This window comes from Argopecten irradians, chromosome 8 (genome assembly GCF_041381155.1).
Source record: "Argopecten irradians isolate NY chromosome 8, Ai_NY, whole genome shotgun sequence".
NCBI classification, from domain to species: domain Eukaryota; kingdom Metazoa; phylum Mollusca; class Bivalvia; order Pectinida; family Pectinidae; genus Argopecten; species Argopecten irradians.
In genome coordinates, this window is record NC_091141.1 from 17,802,948 (window position 1) to 17,828,905 (window position 25,958).

At 34.5% G+C, this 25,958-nt stretch overlaps 1 protein-coding gene across 2 annotated transcripts; it reads right to left on the reverse strand.

Moving 5' to 3' along the window:
- Positions 1-1,007: 1,007 nt before the first annotated feature.
- Positions 1,008-24,653, reverse strand: LOC138329551 (transmembrane protein 117-like). Of its 2 annotated transcripts, none has more exons than XM_069276624.1 (6): positions 24,442-24,653; positions 7,742-8,486; positions 3,892-4,127; positions 3,350-3,607; positions 2,685-2,808; positions 1,008-1,824 (listed from the first exon to the last, which is right to left on the reverse strand). In XM_069276624.1, exons 1-6 carry the CDS (start codon positions 24,508-24,510, stop codon positions 1,238-1,240), a joined length of 2,019 nt encoding a protein of 672 aa, XP_069132725.1. In that variant the 5' UTR covers positions 24,511-24,653; the 3' UTR covers positions 1,008-1,237. The 2 variants fall into 2 exon arrangements, with proteins under 2 accessions (XP_069132725.1, XP_069132726.1); XM_069276625.1 differs by lacking the exon at positions 24,442-24,653 and adding an exon at positions 10,602-10,833.
- Positions 24,654-25,958: the final 1,305 nt, after the last annotated feature.

Here is a 25,958-nt window from a genome sequence, read left to right on the forward strand (position 1 = left end):
GATCTTTTCAGTAAGCTGGGTCTTTTCAGAAAGTTATACTTATTAACAAAAGTTAAAGTCAGTTATAATTAGTTGTAAAGATCATCCTTAATTAACAGACTGATGATGATAATGTGCACTCTTGGCAAACACATGTGATCTTAATTGCTGGAACAATGAGGATGAGAGAAACATAACAGGCTTTATAACTGTTATAACGCCATATCTCTTCAAGTTAAAGATTTCAATGAGGAAATTTATACTCATTAATAAAATATTTATAGTCCAAATGTACAAATAACAGTACATATTATAATCATGATAATCAACAGGTAAGTTTTCATAGTAAGAGCAATTTGACACAAGTAGACATTCTGATGAACATAGAATTTTCTCTCCACAGTAAAATAACTTTGGTCTTTCTAGCATGATAATCTAGAACGGAACATTTATATGAGACTAATTGTATAATCATGATAGTAACTTCACCATCACCACATAAAAGGCATCACCAATCAAGGATTATTCTGTATACACACAAAAAATCTCATTTTGGGAATAAAAAACATTCCTTATCTTAAATGATTTAGCCAAAACATCTATAAATACCATGATTTCCGACTGACACCAAATTCACCAAGGTTGATAGTAACCGATAACTCCTGTGTACAAGGAAAACATTTAGAAAGTACAGAACTACTCTTCAATGCCTTTAGTCAATAGAGAATGGTATGTATGAAGTTGAGATACATTTAGTTAAAGATCTGTGAATACATGTACATCTGCGTGAACTCAGACGTCATTTTACTTGTTCATCTGGTTCATCTGTGTGAACTCAGATGTCATTTTACGTGTACATCTGTGTGAGCTCAGATGTCATTTTATGTGTACATCTGTGTGAACTCAGATGTCATTTTACGTGTACATCTGTGTGAACTCAGATGTCATTTTACGTGTACATCTGTGTGAACTCAGATGTCATTTTACGTGTACATCTGTGTGAACTCAGATGTCATTTGAATGTTATGTCACATATATATATATATATATATAATATATATAATTCTTTGATTTATAATCATTAACCAATCAGTAAGGAGTTGGTTAAAAATATTTCAATTCCTATATATCGCCACATAAAAATATCTTTTAGAAAAGTTCAAAAAATATACTCAGTATCAAACCAGGTCAAAACCAGGAGATGTACAAACAGTCCATATATTAGCTTTACAGAGACCCATTCAGGAGGGTTCGAGTTCTACTTATTGATGTCAGCAGGTGCTGACCAGTTCTCAGGGTAGCCTGATCCATTTGAGGAAGGATCGTGTTGAGAGCCTTGTTTACGACGGAAATGTAACAGTCTAGGTACAGCTTGAACTTTTCTCCGTAATTCCATTTTTCGGAAGGAGCTTGATAAATTTCTGAGAGAGAATCTCCTCTTCTTTCTACGTTTCTTCAGTCGACCTCCATAGGGATCATCCTTTGTAGGCTTATAACGACCAAACATCCATACAGTTATACCAAACACAATGAAAGCCACAAGAGCGGGGACAAACGCCAATCCCTTCAATGCTAGACTGAAGTCATAGTAACGTGTGCTTACGACCATATCTCCCTCGAGATAGGACGCATTTGTTGACGGATTAATGGTGTTGTTTCGGTATGTCCAGGTAAGTAAACTCTCATTGAAGTTTTGAAGGCTATAGTCGTCCAGGACGGTATGAATTCGGCCCTCGGAATCCACATACTGACCGTAGTCGTAAGGTTTATAAAAGATCTGGTTCTTCCACATGTTTAGGTCAAGCAGCATAACGATGAACAAAATCCCATAGTTAAACCATTTTCCTGGTAAAAGAAGAAGGAAGTAATATTTCAAATTAATTTTACTAACACATGTACATTCATCGTTATTCTCAACATGTACAAATATTGTTGCACAGCAACAAAAGAAAATGGCATATTTATAATAAGCTAATTAAGGGCCTATAACTCAGTCACAAAACATTTAAAAAGGTGGTAATATTATTTCACAAACTCTTCAAGAGAGCTTTTAAGCTAGTTATAAGATTTGAAGCTTTGGTTTGTTTGAATTAACGTTCCACTAATAGTCAGGGTCGTTTAAGGATATGCCAGGTTTAGAAGGTGGAGGAAAGCCTGGGGTCAGTACGTAGTATATTTGAAGAAAAATTCCATACATTTTGATGCAGTAAGTGCACAGAACCAAAAGAATAAAATAATGGATATTTTTGTTAATTGTATGCTCCTTACACTTTCAAACAAGCTAGTAATTACAAAGCCTGGCAACATCCCCTAGACCCCACAGTAGGATACATTTTAATATAGAACCTGCTGGTATGTATGTTTCACGAGTACTGATATAAATAGACACTGATATTGTCCTAAATCAGGTTTGGTGTTTCTATTGTAACTGAGAAAATATTAAAATTGATAGGTAACAAATAGCAAAAGGGACAACCGGGGCAGTAGTACAATATATACAGAAAGTTTGAAGGAGCTACATTTGAACGGTTTTGGCTATTGAATCAAAAAAGTATGTCAGACATACGGATGGATGGAATCTAATTCAATATTTCCAGCAGGATAAACAAAATATTGCTACCAAGTTTGAAGTAAATAAATTAACATTCAATGCAAGTTTTCCACAGAAATAAGTGACAGACAAAGAAAAGGAAAAAAATTCTCACCTGTGATATGCACTTGCCAGACTTCTTGCTTGAGACACTTGGGGATATCAAATTTAATGTGTGCTGTATTGACACCAGGCATTTTGATATCTATGGCACTCATAAAGTGGGGAAAGTCCCAGTCCTGTAGAAAAATATGAATGTATCATCTAAGAGAGTCATACAATTATACATGCATGCATAACATCTTTTCTGAAATTTTCTCTTATCATTCTACAAATAATTGACAATATGCTGAAAAATTGGCAAACATTTTTTTATAGCAATGCCTGCAAAAACCTGCCTTAGCGAGTACCTCTGTATAAAGACCACCAGCTTATTATTGAATAAGACCATTTTTCTAGGAACCAAAATGACAAATTTCAACACAATTCAACCTGTGTATAAAGACATCCTAGTTATAAAGACCATTTTCCTCTGTCCCTTGGCCATGGGTGGTCTTTATAGATAGGTTTAAGTGTATATAAAATTTTGTTCATTTTGATAATTTTCTGCTTAATATTAAAATTGAAATGTATTAGTTGCAAGGGCTCAACTCGATTTGCACTCTTCTAAGAAGAGAAGTTGTCTCAGCAGATCTTTCACCTGACATATGGAAGAGCTTCCAGAACCAGAAGAGAACAACGTAAACAATAAAATCTGTGTGTACATGTATACAATCATACCTGACACACAATCAAGATATCCATGACCAGAATAAAGGAGGCTAGGAAAGCCCTAGATAGTTCGTTAGTTGGCAGGAATCCTCGGTTCAACTTCTCCCACTGTATATAATCTGTTGCTATGACAAAGATGACGATGAAGGATGTTACTAAGGTAACGACCCAGAACAAGATGATACGATTGTAGCGGTTGTTCCACCATTTTCTGACTGGCTTGGCCCAGCCTGGGTATAGCTTCTCTTGTAGCATCATATCTGTCACCTTAAAGAAATGTAAAACAGAGCGTTCTTACAGTAACATATTTGTTAGTAATATCAGCTATTACAGTATACCTCATATCTCTATCTACCAATGTGAACATATGGAAATTTGAAAATTAGGATTTAGGTCTGAATGTATATAACCTACAGTTGAATATGCATTAAAATTACCATTAAATCAAATTACCATCCAGGCCGTGAAAAAATATTCCTATATGTGTGAACATAAAATTATCATCCAGGCCATGAAAAACAGTATTCCTATATGTGTGAGCATAAACCTACCATCCAGGCCGTGAAAAAGTCTCCACACCATGTGCCACAAGCAGCAGCCTTCATAAAGATGGAGTTGGAGAGTCCAAGATCCCCGGAGATCCGGTACACCTCCGTACTATCCCCTCCCGCCGTCAGGAAACCGTTGTAGATCCAGGACATGATGAACAACGAGATGAGACTGCACAGAAACATGATCATCCAGGATCCCTGGTCCTCCGTGAACATCTTCAGACGGAACAATTTGTCTGAAAGAGGAAAATGAATTCCCTGATAGACAACCAATTAAAAACAGCTCAGCATCACAGAATATATCTTTCGTCGCTGCATACTACAGAGTTGCTTCCCTTGTGGAGACGTATCCATTGTGACGTCATTATTTTATGAGCAAAATTTATTTTGTGTCCCCTAAAAAAAAGACGTTACGCTCACAAACAAATGATGACACAATCAATACCTGCCCACAAGGGCATATAACTCTGCAGCATGCAAATACAGATTATCCATAGGTAAGGATTATATTATTTTCCTGTAACATCCAGAGACAAGAAACACATTATTCATCAAGACAATAATTAGAACATTTACAACATAAACAGACAATTACGGTGACCAACATTTGATCTTATGAATTAAAGGGCTGGTTGAATTGATCTCTCAGTAACAAGAACATGTATACCTAAAACTTGGTTAGTATTTTGATTAAACCTAAATAAACAAAGAAAAAGATTTTAACAAAAATGTTTAATATTTTGAAAGTCATATTGTACATACTAAAGTAATGAATTCCATTTGAAAAAATGTTGTGTTCTGTTTTATAAAATAAATGAAATTCATTTATTATAGATTGTATGTATCCTCGGAGCGTTATCAAATATACACCTAGCTACTTGTATATGGTAAATACAATATAAAAATGTATTTGTGTAAATATTTATAGGTGTCTGGCATAATGATAAATCCTCAACAGAAGTGCATGAACAAGATATAAAATATATATAAGTACACAACAAGCAGTGATGAGTAATTCAAACATGTTGTTAAAGGATCTGTTTCAAATGCCTTGTTAATTTTATATAACTAGTACTGATAACTCTAGTACACGTATAACTTTTTAGCGTCAAAGTGTATATCATCTTCATTACATATCTCCAGGTCTATGATACATAAGGCCAAACACACATAGGTCATTAAACGTATTATTGATATAGCAAAATATATTAATTGTGGCTTATTGGGTTTAACAGCCTAAGAGCCAGGGTCATTTAATTTAAGGATAACCTAGCTGCTTTAGTAGGTGGAGAAAGGCTCGAGAACTCAAAAAAACCCACTGATCTGTGATCAGTACCAACTGCCCAAGTTGTTTTAGAACTTGTGACCCACAGATAGAGGCCCAGGGCATGTAATTATGGTATAATAATGTGTTACAGTACTGTATGTCATTTTAATCACTCAGGCATCACTGCCCCTAGCACAATACAAATCATGAAAGTGCATATAATCATGAACTAAAGATATCCTGATTAGCTTAAATATCCTGATAATGTATAATTAGCTTTGTCCAGATGTTAACCTGTGGATAGCCCTAAGTGTAGCAGCATGAATGAGTTGTGTACATTTCATGATCTATCAGAGTTACTTCCCTTTGTTTTACTCTATCGAGCATCTGAGCTGATGGAATGAATTGTGTAGATATGGTGCAAGGCTACTATGATAAAGATGTCTATTAATATTTTGTTTTTATAACTTGCTTAAAATTCAATTAGCAGCCAGGTTTATTTTGCAAATGGAGGTAAACAGAAGTCAGATCAGCTTAAGTGGAGAAAAAACACATTTGCAGTACATGGTAACTGCCCTACCTGGGTTACAGTTCATTGATTAGCTAGTGATAGAATTCAGGTGATATTCAAATCTATCAATGTAGCAGCCCTTTACAGACAAAGATCCTAATCATGATGTTAAGCTGAGAGTCAAAACGTTTTATCTTACCTCGCAAAGAAATATATAATATGATAAAGTTATCTATGAATTAAGGGCTATTTTTGCAATAGATGTACAGCCTGCACTTGCTAATAACAATCAGTAAGCTTTAAAGCAAAATAAAATCATTATTTCTAACTTACCTGTTTGTCCATCGATCACTAGTGCGCTTAACCATATGCATATGATTAATGAATATTTGGTTTTACCATAAATTGTACTGAGTGCTCGCATGCGCAGATAATATATAGTAAACCCTTGGGAAATCACATATTTGCATCAGGTTTTGATGAACAATATCAATTTCTATAAACTCTTGAACAACTTGTTGACATATAGAAGGACAAAACAGAGCGTTTGTTTATGCTTTTAGACCAGAGATATATAATTAACAAATGATGCGGAAGTGATCATGGCGATTTCTCGTGTGATACTATTCCATTGAGGCAGTGAAATTTAGGGCAAAGTGGTGCAGTACACTATTAAATGGTGTGAAAATGTGAAGGAAATACTACAGTATTTCATATCATATCAACAATGTTTTCAAAAAGTCAGCAAACATATAACACAAAAATGTGGCATGTTTTATATATCAAAATGATGAATTAAAAATTATTGTAAAAGTGTAATGCATGATAATAGGTTGATATATAATTAGGCAATGGTGATGTTAAAAGCAAAATATATTGTCCAATGCAAAAAAGTTCCATTTTAAGTATATACATGTATGTAAGAACATCATAGTTTAAAGCATTCATAATAAAGGGAGATAATCCACTAGTAAAATCATTCCAAGCCTGAAAACATTCTGGTTAATATTGAGTGTTGATATATTCAACATTTGTCAACATGAGGTCATTATTTGTTTGATTAGTTTAACGTCCTATTAACAGCCAGGGTCATTTAAGGACATGCCAGGTTCGTTGGTGGAGGAAAGCCGGAGTACCCCCAGAAAAACCACCGACCAGCAGTCAGTACCTGGCAACTGCCCCACATGGGATTCAAATTCGCAACCCAGAGGTGGAGGGCATGTGGTAATATGTTGGTACATCTTAACCACTCGGCCACCGCGGCCTCATAAGGTCAAAGTAAAATTGTTACCAGCAGATTAATAATAAAAACAAAGACTTTATTACGAGGAGTAGTATTGATTTTTTCGTGCATGATTAAATATATTTTTGATTAGACATCTTGGTTTATATATAAACACTCAATATAACTTTTCCATTCCAAGCTTTTTATTTTTTTACCTGATACCCTAAGCTTACTGGAATGGTAAAATGATGAAGAGCATGTAGATAAATTGTCAATGATATTAGCTGATAATCTTATCAAATTTTGATCTTCATTCAAAGAGTCATTATACACATCGCCAATCTTGTAATACATGCCCTGAAAACAATGAATTCCAATCTCAAATTAAAATTACTTAGTTCAACAAGGAAACTAACAAAACATATACATGTAGCCTTTTCTTTAGCTAAGATGTTACAATTCAGAAATGGAAAGTTAAAGGATGAAAGAATAACACAATGACAACGAGATCTATAAGAAATCTACTAATGATAAAGACACTGAATAAAGCTCATCTGCATATCACTATACTTATATAGCATACAGTATATTTACATATGATACATAGACATAGCATTCTTCAAGTTAGTTTTTGAGAGCTCACGACATTAATTATATTAGTAAGTCTACATATACATTTGTATATTAGTGCAAGAAGATTGCATATAGATATCATCACTGTTGTATAGGTAGTACAATAATATAAATATGCATTTGTTTTGATTCACTAGCTAAAGCAGTCAGAATGGTCATCAGCACTGCATGGTACAGACAAAGCTTTACACCATAAAACGTAACGGATACTTACTCAGTAGTAAAACATGAATAATAAGTTTTCCGATGATACAGCCGATGACAATAGCGCCAAGCCACATGATGACCTTCAGGAGACTGAATGCATTAGGTGGATAACGGGTACAAACAAAGGCAAAGTCGTTCCCAATTAGTGGAATATTACACTCCTTCATACTGTGTGCTACAGGGTCCTCAGCGTAGATCAGGAAATTACAGAACGTCACAAAATATGCTATGAATATTCTTACGTAGGGGTGCTGGAAATAATATCGTATGTCTTTCTCCATGAACAGAGAAACAACACTCATTGCGTCGGTGACATCTTTACCGTCAGCTTTGTCAGGTTTATCTGCACCTGCCGTTTCTATGGTAACAACATGGTCGTCTTCGATTGGTGTAATTGCATCATCGTCTACTTCTTTAGCGTTATTGTTATCTACTTCCTTTTTATAAGCTTTTTCATTTTTCGTTTCTGTTTCTTCATCTTTCACTGGTTCTTCGCCATTTCCAACTTTTTCATTTTCAGTTTGTTCTGATGTTACCTTTTCTGGTTCATTGTTATCGTCCTTGGGTGAATCCTCCTTCACTGCTTCAGCAGGAGTTTTGTTTTCTTGATCCTCCATTTCCAGGAGATGCTTTGTATCCTCACTATCCTTTTCACTCTTTACCTTAATCAGGACTGGACTTGGAGATTTTCGTCTCTGTTCCGGAGTTTCTGCATCATGCTTTTCAGAACTTTTCTCTGGATCCTCTTTGATCTAAAACAAAATTTAAGGGGGTAAGTAAATTTAATTTGAAAACACTATTACAGTTGCTAGACTTACTTCCAGTAATATAGTCCGCTAAGCCTGCCTATATCATTAGGCTTTTTTATTCATTTTTTTTTTGCTTTATATATATTAGGCAAAAAGAAAATAAAAAAAAAATAAAAAAACCTAATAATATAGGCAGGTTTAGCAGACTACCAGTAATAAATGAAAAAGCATCAATCTGTGTCATGGGACAGTTCTAGTTATTGAATAACACAATTCATTATTGTATTTGTATGCAGAACTGTACAATGAAAAAGGACAGGCAAATGAAGTAGGATGCGTGTTTACTACGTGCTTATTCTGTCATCATCACTGCATGGTAGAGACAAAGCATTTCACCATAAAACGTAGAAATTACAGCACCTCACAAAATGTGCTAAGAATATTCTTAAGCAGGAGTGCTGGAAATAATATTGTATGTCTTTCTCCATGAACAGAGAAACAACACTCATTGCGTCGGTGACATCTTTGATGTTGGATTTTAACTCATTTACCCCTGTATTTTCACAATGGACTGGTCTAGTCTTTGACTTAGTGAAACATAAATGTGTTTTCAGGGTGAATGAGTTAATTTATACTAATGATTGAATATTAAAGGATTACTGTTACATTTATTAACCTCCTTTATTTAATTATATTATACCAAATAAAACTGTAAAGATGAATACTGAATTGTGATATTGATACATGGTTAATTACAATGCATACTGTATTCACCGAAGTCAGTGCTAGCTGCATGGCTACCTTTTTCCTGTTCAATTCTGAAGCATTATATAACACCTAACCAAAATTAATTTTATGCATACCGGTAACCTCCTCCACCTAACTAAATTTACAAGTTATGTTAAGTCTATAATGCTGTATAATCAACTGGCTTTATAATATGCTGTATGTTTATAGCTCACAAAAAGAATGACATAGACTGGAGATCATATCCCACTAATTAATAATTCAATATATAATAAAGTGACCCTCTTACTGAGCACCCGCATTTATTGTGTCAAGATTGCTGCAGTATCATGATCAATTGGTAGCTTACTACATGTATACAGGCACAAAAAGAAGGAACAAACACGTATCCCAATATGTGGTCCTCTTCAAATCTGAAGCATTCTCTATCAGAGTTGTACCTTCCCTTTGTTTCACTTAGCGAGACTTCCTTATTCATTATAGATCCACACTAATTGTGTAATGATTGCTGTAATACATGAGTTTATATGTCTAATGTATATGTCTGCAGTGTGAATGATACATACCGTATTCGACCCCATAAGCGCCCAGGGCGTTTAAAAAATTGAAAAAGTGAAAAGGTGCTTAATAAGATGAAATTATTGCAAACCTATAATTTTGTGTAGTCTTGGTCTGTTTTCATATTGAAATTGAAGGCCTCAAAATGGGGAAGGGGCACTTATAGGGACATGGGCGATTATTGGGTGGAATACGGTATATAAACAGAAATTAATATTGTGGTAAATGTTTTACATAATTATACACATGTAATCAATTTGTGATTTGTCCATAATGTCAAGTAAGTAGAGTAGTAATATAATGTTGATACATATAATTGGGGTAAAATATAAGGGTGGTATGCAAAAAGAAGGACAGGTGTAGACTTTAGGCAGCTGTTACAAGTACATTGTACATGAATGAAAAACGGCAAATCAAGGAACAGTATACAACTTGTAATGTAGGAAGCACAGCTGTCCCAGCATCAAATTTAAGAACAAGGATTTGATTAAGGTTGATCATGATCAGGGCAAATCTAAATCTGACAAGGGTTTATAGGCATGAGTGAAACTATATATACATTTGTATGTACACGCCAAACATGTAGAGAACCTGCAATATATATACTGAATCACTCAAAGGTGTATCTGTGGGTGTAGTCAACAGAAGTACTACAGATCTAGGAATATATTCATTTACTCTTACAATAATAATGCTCAAATAATATCAACTGATGACAGAGTGGATTTTGATTTACAAATACAGGTAAATTTTACACTAAAAACTATGCATGATTCATCTGAGGATCCGGATATTTAGATAATAAAACTATACCTGGCTGTGGTCTGTCAAAAGGGGCTCCATGTTGCCTGCACTTAGTCAAAGTGAGCTGATAAGAGCACAGACCTACCAGGCGATATCAACATAATATTACATTACACGTCTATAGGGTGTTTACCAACACTGGGCTACACCTAGTGAGGTATATGTCAACGATTAGCGAATGTCACACAGCTATCTGAACACAGGAATCTCGGTTTATGATACTGTTCCTTTTCAGTGTCATGGTTCACTGATCACACGACCTACATACCTGTGTGATGGTCTATATAATACACAATATACATGTTTCACCTTGCATGGCAAAAACTTTCATTGGAAGGAATATATAAAGATGGAAATATGAAATGTATATCATTTGATTAAAATTCAATGGACATAAGGATTATAGTTACATTTATATTTGACAAAAAATATAAAGTACATGTATACACTGCATATATATATCTGTCCTGATCGAATTAAGAATTAATTGTCCTCTAGCTAAGACATCCTGATTCACTCCTCGAGCTCTATAATGTCAAAACATAAAGGTGTACTAGATTTATGAAACATTACGTATACACAGTAACATATTATATTTGATAATGAAACACATATAGATGTCAGTAAATTTCTGGTACATATATATATCAACCAGCTGTTATTATATGTGTGACAATAATCATATATTGTACTTTAAATTACATACCGAGTATGATCAGGCCATTTGGATTATACATACCTGATCACCTGAGGTTATAACAAAAAGTCAAACCTGATATTGTAATGATATCATGCTAAAGTTCACCTATATATCATGGTACATACGTGTTAAAATAGATACAATAGTATGTGTTTTGTGTATAATCCGACACCAAACACACCTACCGCCCACACACACACATATTACATGTATATACATTAGCCACAGATGCTTGAAGTTTTGACGGTAAAATATTTCCTTTTCAAAATGGATAGCATATTATATTTTCAAAGGTAATATGTTTATCTTTTTATAATAATAATAAAGAATATTGTTACAGTCAGAATATTAATTAACTACAATTAAAAAACCTATACATTGATGTATATGGTGAAATGTTTGAGGTTTTTGTTAATATTTAGTTACCATTTAAAATAGCTGAAAGGCCTAATCACCTTCTGTGCTTTAATTTTACTTAATTTGGGTATGAGCTTTTAATTCATTTGTTTCAAAAAAAGCATCTGTTACATGTACTGAGACTATTCTGACAGTACCTGTATCAATATGTACAGTAGACTAGGCCAAATATAAACATCAAAAATTCAAAAGTACAGTTGGTAGTAGACTAAAGGTTACACATTGTGCACACGGTGTGAACTACGAGTGGACACGGAGTGCACGAGGTTTAGACTACAGGTAGACACGGACTGCACGAGGTTTAGACTACAGGTAGACACGGAGTGCACAAGATTTAGACTACAGGTAGACACGGAGTGCACTACGTGTGAACACGGTGTCCACTACAGGTGGACATCGTGTCCAGGTAAAATGTCCACTACATCCAGACCACAGACAGACTAGATGATATGCCACAGAAATATGAGAAAATATGTATGGATTCTGCAGTCTATATGGACTTTGACAGATATAAATAGTTAACATAATATTTATTGCAACATAAAAATTGCCGTTAATTACTGGAAATCATTCGTACTGTAATGTTTATTTGAATAGATACATATAATGTAAAATGTATCAATATATATTATCATACAATTTAATTTATAAATAAGGACGTTAATTATAGAATTTATAAATGCAAATTAACTGCGTTGCAAATTAACTGCGTACGGTAAACCACATACTGGTTATGTCTAATCAATGGATAGTTCCCAGTAAAAACTATTTTTCTTAGCTAGTGATAAGCAGTTAAAGATGAAATTCTTTTTCGTACGCATAAAGTGATGAACCTTGCGTGGAGTAAGATTTTTAGTATAAGCAAATCGTCGCCAAAGAGATATTTTGATCGGCAAATTATTTTGATTAAAAAGAATATATTGATGGGTATAATAAAAGCAAGGACATATAAACATAAACAAATTAAATTCTTCATAAAATGTTTAACTATGTATGTATGGAATATAGTTTTCTAAACGGCAAGGTGCGCGAAATAGTTTGTATAATACTATAATACATATACATTTGCTACATGGAACCTGGCGCGTTGCAAAACATTGGAAAAATGAGAAATCGTCCATAGACGTTAAAAATCGGCATTAGAAATGACACTTTATTACACTCAACCCATTGAGGAACCTGTAAGCACTGGCTTAAGAAAGCAAAAATTTATTATCGGGCATGTGGCTGCTCGTGAGCATCAACACTGTTCAAAGGACCGATCGCTAAAATGTAGGTCACATGTCTGATCGATAACAAATCAAACACTAAGAATCAAAATAAATCCAACTTCTACCCATTTAAACTGTAGATTCATAGTTGTTGATTAGATTCTGAATTTGTCATAATTATTTTAATTCTAGAAACCTTGATAATTTGACAATATCCTATTCTGACCTTCTTTTACAAACCGCGTGAGTTATATGATAACAATATATATATATTAATGTATGATCCATACATGTAGTAAATTGTTCACTTAAATTTGCCTGCTCGAAAGGTAGACCCCTAGGCTAGGACTGCAGTTGCCATGGTCACTTGGACTTCATACTGTTCCATCAACCACACGGGTATGATAATCTAAATTACCTAACATTGGTCAGAGTGGGGCCAGGGGCCTGGGGCCTTCTTTGGGCACCCTTCAATATGTTCAGTCAAGTGTATCACAGACTAACAACACCTGTATACATGTAGTACCTTATCCCAACCCCAGGAGGTCCATTTATAGCATGCTGTACTTAGGTGGCAGCCTCTCTACATACATACATTGTACTCATCACACAAATACGTACAGTTATACAAAAATGCTAGTCAATAGGGATATGTGTTTTAACTGGTAGTGCATTTTAATTTATTTGTTAATGAAGCTTTATACATTAAAATTAAAAATAATCTAAATACCAAGTGTATTGTTAACGAAAACATTTATTTCAAGATTATTGGAATATCATATTTCATCCAATATCTTCATTAATTTAATTTTTTTTACACTGGCTTTTTACATATATCAGAAACCTGATAATCATGACTATGCATATAAAATACCATATTACAATGTTGAATAAGTACCTAATCTACATTAATTTTGATTATAACATATACATGTATTATTGGTAAATTCAAGGTTGTGACAGACATGCATGATTTACGCATTGTACAGCTACCGTCAGCTCCACTTCACGGCTGCCTGTCGTGACAATAATTGAGGTGTATTCAGCATCACTTACTATATGTTTTGCCAGCCAGTTTTTACCTCATACCTCATCCCAATCAAGCATGTACATGTATCTAATAAGAATGGTTCTTATGTGTTTCAAACTTATGAACCTATATGATTTTTAAACGGTAAAGTATATTTGTTTGTCTTAACAAACTTCCATAGAAACAATTCTAAAATCACATATTATATAAAGATACTGCCCCCATTCTCATAAAGCCGTGCAAACACAGAAGGTAACGATTCTGCCCTCTGGCCATCTATCGATGGTCACCTTGAAGCACCTGTATAGCTGGATACTGTGGCTTACCTGTATGTTTGACAAGTTATAATTATTGGACCATGACGCAATATACGATCAAGATAACTTGCATGGTTGGGATCATAAACTTATTGTGTGTACGGGTAATTAAGTATCAAAACAAGCTGAATTGGGTACTTGTAGGTAGACTAGCCACCAATTAGTGGAGGACGTCATATAGTTTGAAGTGGATTTAATTCTGCATGATCTTTTAAAGACGTTCAGTTTTTAATAAAGAATATGTAATTAAGCTATTTTTACGTACAATACTTTTAGAACTTAAAATAGCAAGACAAATATTATAAAAGTGTATATATTTTAATGAAAGAAGATCTACAATGGTATCGCTAGACAACTGATTGATAGGCACCAAATCTTTTTGGTTAAAAGCTATATGTATTACCCGGTATATGCTTGTATTACTGATAGCTTATTATAAAAGAAAAAGTGTCTCAAAAGCACATTAGGACTGGTTTTTGCTGCAATTCAAAGTTGTTTTTGACTTGTGAAAATGCTTGATGTAAATGATATATATATATTTAATGCAATTTACCCATAAAACATTTACTTTTGAAAACGTAATATAGACAATTTAAGATAAGAAATGAAAACTACTGATATAAAATTAAATAGACATATACTTAATGAATATAAATCAATCTTTATTACTTTTGCAGTGAAAAGGTTTTATTCATGTATACTAAAAAATATTGTATTATATAGTTATATATACTGTACATTAAATTGTAGATGTTGTAATAAAAAAAAATAAACACTTAAAAATTATAATTATGTATTATTTCAAATTGAAGAACTTATTCTTCCCCGATCAATAACTGTAAAACATCACCTTGTCTGTCTAGGTCTCAATGTACCTGGACACGATGTCCACCTGTAGTGGACACCGTGTTCACACCTAGTGCACTCCGTGTCTACCTGTAGTCTAAATCTTGTGCACTCCGTGTCTACCCGTAGTCTAAATCTTGTGCACTCCATGTCTACCTGTAGTCTAAACCTCGTGCACTCCGTGTCTACCTGTAGTCTAAACGTAGTGCACTCCGTGTGCACAAGGGTGTAACCTTTAGTCTACTACCAACTGTAAGCATCATTTCTGGCATCAAGTGTCAAGTGTGACAGATAAAGTGGTGACATATATGACAAGTTATCAGATATTAAGAACTAACCATGATACCAATTGACCTGTCACACGTCATTGAGTGCAGTTATATTAAATTAATACAAAAGCACTCAATGACTTGTCGGTCGATGATCATAATCATGAAATATATCATTTATTCTAAATAATACATGTAAGCTAATTAAACTATGCCCTACAGTAATGTTAGTTAGTCTGTTACCGTGTCTTTACCAGTTCAACATTGGCTTTGTTTTGCAATTTTGACAACTAACTGTTAGTATAGGCATAATGCACTGTACCACTGGTAGCCCTGTTCTGTTAATTTTCGTTCTTAAACTGTTATTTTAACCATATTCGTGATTTTTTAAATACTTATGTTGGTTATATCTGTTTTACTGTTATTATCAAAATTTTAGTTATCTTTAACTAAAAGCATGTTATTATTTTCTAGCACACGTTATATTTTTGCTGCTGTGTTATCTTTATCTTTGCATGCGTTTGTCTTTTTTAAATGATGTTAGATTTAGTGGCTGATGTTATTATTTATTTTGCATTGTTATTCATTTCATTTCACGTGTTAGTGTCAGCAATGATTGTTAATGATTTTGTTTCCCATGTTATTGCCAGAATGTTACGTGATTTTTATGTGAAACTTTGTTAGCATCAACAGAACATGTGATTATTTACGTGACCACGTTACAAGTATCGTTGGAAACGTTATTTTGTTTTGAAAGCGTTATTTTTTTTCATGGAAATACCACTGCCTATTGTTCTCATTGACCCCCTACGGCGACAGCGCAGTGAGCCAGCGGGCAAGCTTCGCTAGTGTGTTGACCACTCACCCATAACGAGAGCACGGCTCCCAATATATAGTCGACTGGCGGTATCGCTGTCACTGTATCGCTACCGTATCGCATGTGCTGTGCAACTGAACATGGAATATATATAGTTTTCAGTTACTATATTTACAGTTCTAGCTAAGTCTCTGCGAAAAAAATCCTGTATGAATAGATCCTTAGTACTAGTTACTATATGTTACATCCGTATTCTTAGGTTAGTAAACGTCCAAATTTGTCAAGCTAACCAGTCACTTCTAGTTGTGTTCAAGTACCTAACACAAATGCGGTCACTCCACGAGCTAGCTTTGGACCATATCAAATCGATATGTTGCATCATCAAGGTCACTATGTCATCGCGAAATATCAGCTCTAAAACAGTATGAGACAAATCTTCATGGTCGTGTTAGAAGTCCCCCTTCAAAATTATGAAGATAAACGACTAAGCCCACAGAAAAAAACAACCCCCAGGTCATTAAAGGGCCGCTTGTTACTGAGGTCGGGTCGGAATAAAATGAATTGAAAAAATTGTCAATTCAAGATTCAGCGAGAGAAGTGATGACAAGGAACGGAGTCAATTAATACCAATCAAGGTACGCTTGTTATGTGATTGGGTAATAGTATTCATGACATAGCCCATGAGGCACGGTGACATTTTTCATAAAGAATAATGTTCATTTTTCAGACAATTTTAAACATTATAGCCAGTCAGGTGATACGACTTCTTTAATTGACTATTTGTAGACTTCTTTCAATTAACTGTACGGATAAGCAAAAGATGTAATGTCGTCCACGTGTTCTCACAGCATGTCATCACTCAACTACTGTACTAAACGATACTGATTTAACGGAGCAGTGGTTTTAAAAGTAGTATGCAGTTTTGACAAAAACAATAATGTATTCATAGACTTTATGCAGCAGATTTTGGACCTAGAAGATATGACGAATATATCCAATCTATCACTAACGTTTCTCTTTTAACCTCATGTTTACGGACCATGGACAAAGGTTGGCCATTAACCGTCAGCGGGTACTCTCTAAATCACACGCGTGGCCATTCCAACGAACCCATAACGAAAATTGGCGAAGTCGTACCCAGAAAGTTACCTGAGAACTAATACGGTTGCGTGGCTTGGCATGTAAATCGCCGCGGGGTTCTAGCGTGACCAAGACAACGGGGTCATACCTCACGAAAACACGTGGAAAGCCCACCTGTCGTGCTTTTGATTCACAGACTTGCCTAACCAGTGTACGGGTACTCTAATATGTAATTAATCCATGTCACTGCAACTCAGAAGATAGTTTCAAAGATTTCATTATATAGTCTCCCAGACACATTAAAATGTGTTACATGGATTATACAAGTTACATTTTTAACTGCACGTGGCAGGATGGACAATATATATCATTACCAATTACTAAAATATGGAAAATTAATTTGAAAATTAACAATACTTATACCGTACTACTATCATAGCTTTTATTCACATCTACAAAAATACCATCATTTTTCTAATGAATAGAGACACCTTCTTCAATGATTGGATATTACAAATACCTATAAAGCCACCCATCTTATGAAGAGTGGGATTACTATAATAATACTGTGGGATATATTTAATACGTATATTTTTTTTGATTTCTTCGTGTTTACATACAAAAAGGTAGTGAAATTCATACTCGATATTTTCATTGCATAAATGGCATATTCTTTCCCGTTTCTCAACATTACGCCATCTTCCAGTCTCAATTGGAATTTTTAAATTTGATATACGGAATTTAGTTATGTATACTCTATTCATTTCCGATAATTTTATAAGATAATTTTCAAATCCAAATTCTTTTTTATATATTAGATAAGTCTGTCTCTTGAGGAATTTTCCACACCTGAGAACCATTTTTGTATAAACTGATCTTGAAGGCGTTGTTTCATAAAACTTTTATAAAAACTGTTAATCATTTGTATTTCATTGAGGAAGATATTTGACTGACCAGATTCGTCAAAAATATTTTTAATGAAAGATATCCATTAAAATGTGTATATTCCTTCGAAATGTAACTTCGAGATTAGTTTATAAAGTATGCTACTTAATTTATTTTCATTTTGTATAAGTCTATTCCAAAAACACAGCATTCTCAGTTTGATATTTACTTCGAGTGGGAATCTTCCCAGTTCCCCATACACCATAAAATAGTAGTCGAAGAACATGTACATGTACATAAGTACACATGTACCAAAAGTACGACTACACAACTGTATGTGTGCTAATATTATACAATACTATTTATTTTATCTAATTCTTATCGGAACACATCGTCGTACCTAAATGAATAGTTAAGGACTCCAGAACCAAAACCTGTAACTAGATAGAAAGTTTCTTTTTAATCTGTTAAAATCGTGCATATATCTGGGTTTAGTGTAGTAGATAAACAAAGACGTGCGTGTCCTGAAAAGTCGTATATTAGAACGTGAAACTTTTTTTTTTCATTTTGAAATATTACCATTTAGTCTTTATATAAAATATCTCATAATACGTTGACTTGTATTTTGAAATGAAAAGTTGTTAAATTCTGTTGGTAACTCGATTTGGTCCGCAGTCCCTTAAATAAAACACACCATATTACAGTTTACGCGTGGCTGCACACGTGATGACCAGGTACTGATAAAATTGACAGGAACAGAAAGGTCGTCATGGTTCACGCTGGGTGGATAGTTATTTCATGACGGGGAGGGGTGTGCGGTCTGTATACATGGGGCGGTGGCGTTTGTGTGACATGAGTGAGTCGAGAATGCAGACATTTCTTCGATATTTTTAGAAATTGAAACTGATTAATACGTTCATAAAAATCACCATAACTCAACCGTATGTAGAAAAAAAAAATCTATGTATTATTACTCAATGATATGTCGAGCATTTAATTACGCCCCTAATTGTTTTCTAAAAGGTATTGTTCATAGACGGCACTGATTAAGATATACACTTAATTCATTAATATTAAAATATGATACTTATAGATAATACCTGTATATATGTTATCTGTAATTTGATGTATGGATAAGCAGTAGTAAAATGCAAAGTTTGCAGAGGTATCACTATTTTAATTACTGATCAAATTAGGAACATAGTCTAAACCAGACTGACAGATGTTGTAATGGATTTGATGATCAGATTGATTTCTTTACGCAATGACGCGCAAGCGTGATATGGGTCTGATGAAATCCATTGTTAATCGTTGGAAGTTTCGAGTGGGATTGGCATTCGGGTGTCGACAGATCGGTGAGAGGTTGAAGGTTACCACATCAAAGGAACTCTGTGATTGGTGTTACAAAACGCCATTTATAGGGAAAATATATCAAAGTTTTTCAGGGATGTAAAAAAAATCAACACGATCAATTTTATTGTCCTCTTCAGCTTTTCAACAGTTAACACAAGTGATGACGTCAGGTTGGTATTTCCTTCGATCTTCTCTTGTCTTACACTATGATATCTGTAACGAGAACCTCAGGTACATTTGTATACTATATTAATTGAATATCAATGATCTAGAACTACAGAATCGTCTACAAGGTGTGTAGACAAGCTTTACAAATTGGAAATTGGTAAAAATTAACACGTGAACTTATGTCGTATAATTTCATTTATTTCAAGATTAATCCTCTTCAGCTGATAAGTTTTGCATCATAACGTCATCCTGGTATTTTCTTCGATCTGCTTCTCTGGTCTTACGATATCTGAAACGAGAACCTCGAACAGCATTTAGTATCAACACAATTCACATCAGTACAAACAGTAATTCATATTTTACCGCTCGTATCGGAACTCCCCCGAAAAAAGGTTGAAAATGCATGTTTCGCCAGGTAGCAAGAATTAGAGAAAAATAAAGTAGTTTTAGTGCATGCATGACGTAAACAGGGGTAGTCTACAATCGGATAGCTTGGCCCGTTCCACGAACCTAATGTTTACCTGTGCAAGCCGTGTGTACTCGGCCGTCACGGCTCGGCGCGTCCGCTCGATAATTACCAACGTCAGTCAGAAAATCTGTTAATCTTCGCGCTGAAAGTATTAATATAACCGACGAAATATTTAATTCTATCGCCGAATGTGTTAATTTCACTGTCGCATCGGAAAAGTTTGACCCCGACTTTGTAGCATTAGATAGCCGTGCATGTAAACAAAGGTGGGTACTTGTAACTGATAGCCTCTGATGGTTTGTTAGTCGGCCGTCACGGCGGCGACAGCGGACAGAAAAATACTTAATTTTACGGCAGAATACTTAATTTTTCTGATCGAATTGATCGAATTGGAATTCGAAGGAAAAGTCCTAATATTAAGGGTTAACACGGAATAAAAATGCACATAAGCTTATCCTGACGAAACTTGTTAAAAATTAAGTATTTTGCCGCTATTCTAACAAATTCTGAATATTGGTGCTGGAAAACAAATCTTTCTTTGACACATAATCGGATAAAAATGTCAATTTATCATAAACCAATACATTTGTACATGTTTCTGTTGTCATACATACATAAATAAAGCATCGACTTGTTTTCATGTATATATGGTAATATCACAGGGATCCGAAAATTAGCTACATTTGATATATTTTATTTATGGACCCACCAGAGACCATTTATAGACGTTTAAGAGGTTTAGATCAAAATTCAGAAGCCTCTAAAATTGGTCTTAGGGCCCTCTGTTGGTCCGTATAAAACTGTATTTATCAACAAAAGGAAGCAAATCTTTATCTTCAAATTCCGCCGTCAGCTGTCAACATAAAACTTGTTCGATGTCATACTTATAAATGATGGCAATTAGTACTTAAGGTTCCACTTGAAGTTTGGATCGATTCAAAGCTCACGAGGAAAGATCATCCCAATGTCTACCGGGAAATATCGCGGCCTGTTTATTTATTAGTTTAAACAATACTTTTTACTCAAGTAAACTTCTTATAAGCAATCACATACAAATGGATTCAACGATTACAGAAATTTCCCAAGATGTTCTCAATGGGATGCAGAACCTGGAATGGAAATATTAATGTCTGATCAAAATCGTGATTTTTATTCATTCCTATAATTAATGTACATAGTTTTGTTTCTTAAACCGTTCTGGAATTCAAAATAAATAAAAAGAAGTAATTATTGTGTTTGTAATGCACTAAAACAGATTGACAATTAAAATATTTCTGACAACATGAATTTTGACACGTGTAGTTCCACAATATTTAAATGTTATAATTATCTGCAGTTTTTGCGTGATTTCAATGTAGATCTAATGTCGATACGTATAAACCCCCATCCCCATATACAATATATGAATAAAAATTTTATGATAGAATATTACATGTTTACTAAATTACAGTAAAACTATTAAGTCTCTGGTTTAAATATTTGTAGATGACTTGTGTGCATATTCTGAAGATTACTATACTTAACGTAACCACCCGCCCAGCTAATCCCGTACTTCGCTAAGATTTCAACCAATTTGCAACTCATAAAGAGAAATTTTTACGTCTACTAGCAACTTTCAATGTTACGGTTCCCTTTCAATATCTTTGTCTATAAAGTGTATACAATTATTTTCGGCCATTTTCTCGCTTCGTGCTCCTACTAGTGCCGCCTTAATATAAGCGCCCCGTAAGTCGAGCGTCGTAAGTCAGGGCGCATCACGATTCCGTTAACCTTCTCCACCGTGTATAGGTCTAGTGTGAATTCCTGTCTAAACAGGATAATCACACTAGCAGACATGGCGAGAACCTATAAGTGCTGTCACTCAGAAAGGGAGGCAGAGAAAGAAAGAAAGAAAGAGCGAGGGAGAATTAAATATGTAGGAAAATGTTAATCGCTAAGATGAATACAAGTATGTGTTACATTTTACTACAGTCTCTAGAAAGAATGCATAAATCATTGAAAAAAGGTAAGAAATCTACACGAAAGTTTTACCCTCATTAAATATACATAATTATCCACCAGCCTCCGCATCCAGGTGAAATTGTACAGGGTTACGTTGTTCATCGCGGTTCTCACAATTACGCTTTCGTCCCGCATTGCTTAACATTTTATAAGAAAACGAAAATTCAGAACAATGCTATTTAACAATAAAAAAAATCAGAGAAACGTAGCAACAATCCGAAATCGCTGAAAAGACGTTTTTGAAAATCACAGGTAGGTGTGTCGAGCGCCGTATGCAAGCATTGATAGTGATGAGCTGCGCTGCCTCGCAAAGGGTCGATGACGTCACGCACCAAATAAGTCTCGTTACCACAATACATGTCCTGACACCAAAATGCGGATATCTAGGTGTCCGGCAACTAATGACTCCGAGTGTCTTGAAAGGAGAACACACCTCATTTTATCATGACACAAATTCTTTGATAGTAGAGTATAGTTTTCCTTTAGCTAGATGACTCTATGTCGCGGTACCATTTTTCAATAATCTTTGTTGAAGTTAAAAGTTAACGGCTTAAGTTAACAAGCCGATTCCAAACAGTACATAAAAAAATAATGGTAACGGCCTTCTAGCGTAGATACTAATACTTAAAAAAAGAAAATAAATTAAAAGATCCACGACTGCTTGACCCGCGGGCGATTTTCACGGGTCGCTGCGCATGTTACATGTCCCCGCGCGGTAGCAAATTAAGTCGGATACAATGGAGTTTGTTTTGACAGTGATTTTAGCATGAACTTGAATATATATTTCACTTTTCATAACGTAGACAAAACGTACAATACAGTGTATTTAATTAAATAAATGCATGTCAGTTTGCATCATGCGTATTGTAACTGTATTCAAGACACGTGCATTTGATATTTATTTGTGTCTTCCCTGTACGATACGACATATCATATAGAATTATAGTAGATTTTGTAATGTTCATTTTGAATATATAGCACTTGTTCCAAAATATGCCTCAAATAATGTTGTAATATATATAAATCAGCCATTCAAGAAATGTACACAATTTCGTTAATCAAAACAGATTCCATAATATGCATAACTTCGACAAATAATTTTGTTAATCAGCCATACAAGAAATGTACACAATTTCGTTAATCAAAACAGATTACGTACGTTATCAGAAACATATTTATATATTATATTTATAACGTAATAATCAATAAACTGGAAATACACAATATGTTAAAAAAACATCAAATCTTTGTACAGTGTAGTTAAACTAAGACCGATTCCAAGGATTTAAACGTCCTTGCCGATTCCAACACAACCCTAATATGTCAGGAATTTTCAATAAGTTTATACAGTGAATGCAAACTTTGGAGAAAAAGAACTGTAAATATAGTAACTGAAAACTATATATATTCCATGCTCAGTTGCACAGCACATGCGATACGGTAGCGATACAGTGACAGCGATACCGCCAGTCTACTATATATTGGGAGCCGTGCTCTCGTTATGGGTGAGTGGTCAACACACTAGCGAAGCTTGCCCGCTGGCTCACTGCGCTGTCGCCGTAGGGGGTCAATGAGAACAATAGGCAGTGGTATTTCCACGAAAAAAATAACGCTTTCAAAACAAAATAACGTTTCCAACGATACTTGTAACGTGGTCACGTAAATAATCACATGTTCTGTTGATGCTAACAAAGTTTCACATAAAAATCACGTAACATTCTGGCAATAACATGGGAAACAAAATCATTAACAATCATTGCTGACACTAACACGTGAAATGAAATGAATAACAATGCAAAATAAATAATAACATCAGCCACTAAATCTAACATCATTTAAAAAAGACAAACGCATGCAAAGATAGAGATAACACAGCAACAAAAATATAACGTGTGCTAGAAAATAATAACATGCTTTTAGTTAAAGATAACTAAAATTTTGATGATAACAGTAAAACAGATATAACCAACATAAATATTCAAAAAATCACGAATATGGTTAAAATAACAGTTTAAGAACGAAAATTAACAGAACAGGGCTACCAGTGTATTGTAATCAGAGATTTAGACAGTACATGTCTAGACCCTAAGCTTAGTCTAAATCTACGGGCTAATGTGTGTAACATGTTAGTGGTATGACACGCCCCGATTGTTTACATAGTATATGTGTATCTGCTAAACATAGGCCTGTGATATTGTTTAATTAAGTCACCGGCACTTAGCCCAGTCTATGCCTATTAGGCCTAAATATCCAATGACCTCTTGCCAGTTTGCTAATTATAACCACCTCTGATTTTTCGCTGTCCTTTTGTCTTTCGAGGAAATTGATTTCTTCCTTCTTGCTTTTGACGGACATGATGTCCTATCGCCATTCCTCTTTAGCTACGGTCCACATGAGTCACACAAGCGTGGAAACACCCCTAAGCGACTCCACGGGTCACCAAAACATCAAAAAATGATTTCAACCTTAACGATTCAGTCGATATCCAGGGCGAAGATCGCGAACCAGTGGCGTTACCCTGCCTAATGTTGGACCGAAGTTTCGTATTTTATTCTCTTTCTTTATCAAATATTTATTTTTCTATCAGGTGATGATTTACAAATTTTTTCATATGATGAACAAATAACACCGTCATAAACCATTCAGTATTTCAATAATATGTAAATTCTCCAGAGAGTGTAAAAGTTGGAATTTGTTAGAGTTATTTCCCTTTGCACGTGTTTTTTGGCCAGTTGACTGTAAATCTTTCTATTTTCGCGGAGGAATTATTTCACGGTAGTAAAGGATCACGGAACGCACCTCACGCAATAATTATCGGGACATGTACCCGTAATCACAATCTTTGCTATAATTAAGTAACAAGGTGTCATAAAGATATGTACGATGGCCGACAGCGGCCGTCACCTCGTACACGGATATTAGAAAAATGTGTACCTGAAAAATGTGTACCATGACACCTCGTACACGCGAATTAGAAAAATGTGTACATGAAAAATGTGTACCGTGACCAATCGTATGTACACATATTTCTATAACCTCCTAAGGCCTACGCTGCGTTTATAATATATATGTATGAGCGTGAAATATAAGCTTTTAAAATAAAAGTGTTGATATATATGGCCCATTCTGAACCTGAGCTTCCGACATACTATCACATTGAAAGATTAACTTGAATTATGTCTATGTTATAGAGATATAACACAAACATCTTAGTGTACTCTAAATAAACCGCGAAGCGGCTTAGGATTAGAATACACTCAGATATTTATGTTATATGTCAATAAGATATAAAAAAAATATTCAAGTTAATCTTTATAATTCGATTTACTGAAAACGATCTATGAATAATTCCAAATTTATTTTTAGACTGTTTGTGAAATCATTACACCATTGTCTCAACCAGAAGCGACGTTACAAATGGCGACGCCATTTTTTTGCCTTCATGGGCTGATAAAATAAATTGTTAAGCCAATGAAAATGCTTATTACAAGCAAAATTGAATTATTCAACGATAATTTAATGTTAGAGTTTCAATAAAAGTAATAAGTGCCAAACAAAATAATACATTACGTGACAGTTACAAAAGGTTAACATTACATCTCCATTCCTGTATCAGTATAAAACTAGGTTATAGAAAATGTGTACATATGATTTGTCACGGTACACATTTTTCATGTACGCATTTTTCTAATTCGCGTGTACGATGTGACATGGTACACAATTTTCCATCCTCGATATTCCAGGGGTTCCGATCACTTACGATCTTGATCGGAAGCCCTGGAGTATCGAGGATGACAATTTTC

What these genes read in the sequence shown, in the direction of transcription:
- LOC138329551 (XM_069276624.1), bottom strand. Translation starts at nt 24,510, where the DNA reads ATGTCCGTCAAAAGCAAGAAGGAAGAAATCAATTTCCTCGAAAGACAA. An exon ending in AGGACAGCGAAAAATCAGAG is followed by an intron (nt 8,487 to 24,441) that starts GTGGTTATAATT and finishes ATTTTGTTTTAG; the next exon opens with ATCAAAGAGGATCCAGAGAA. An exon ending in TATTCATGTTTTACTACTGA is followed by an intron (nt 4,128 to 7,741) that starts GTAAGTATCCGT and finishes TTCCTCTTTCAG; the next exon opens with ACAAATTGTTCCGTCTGAAG.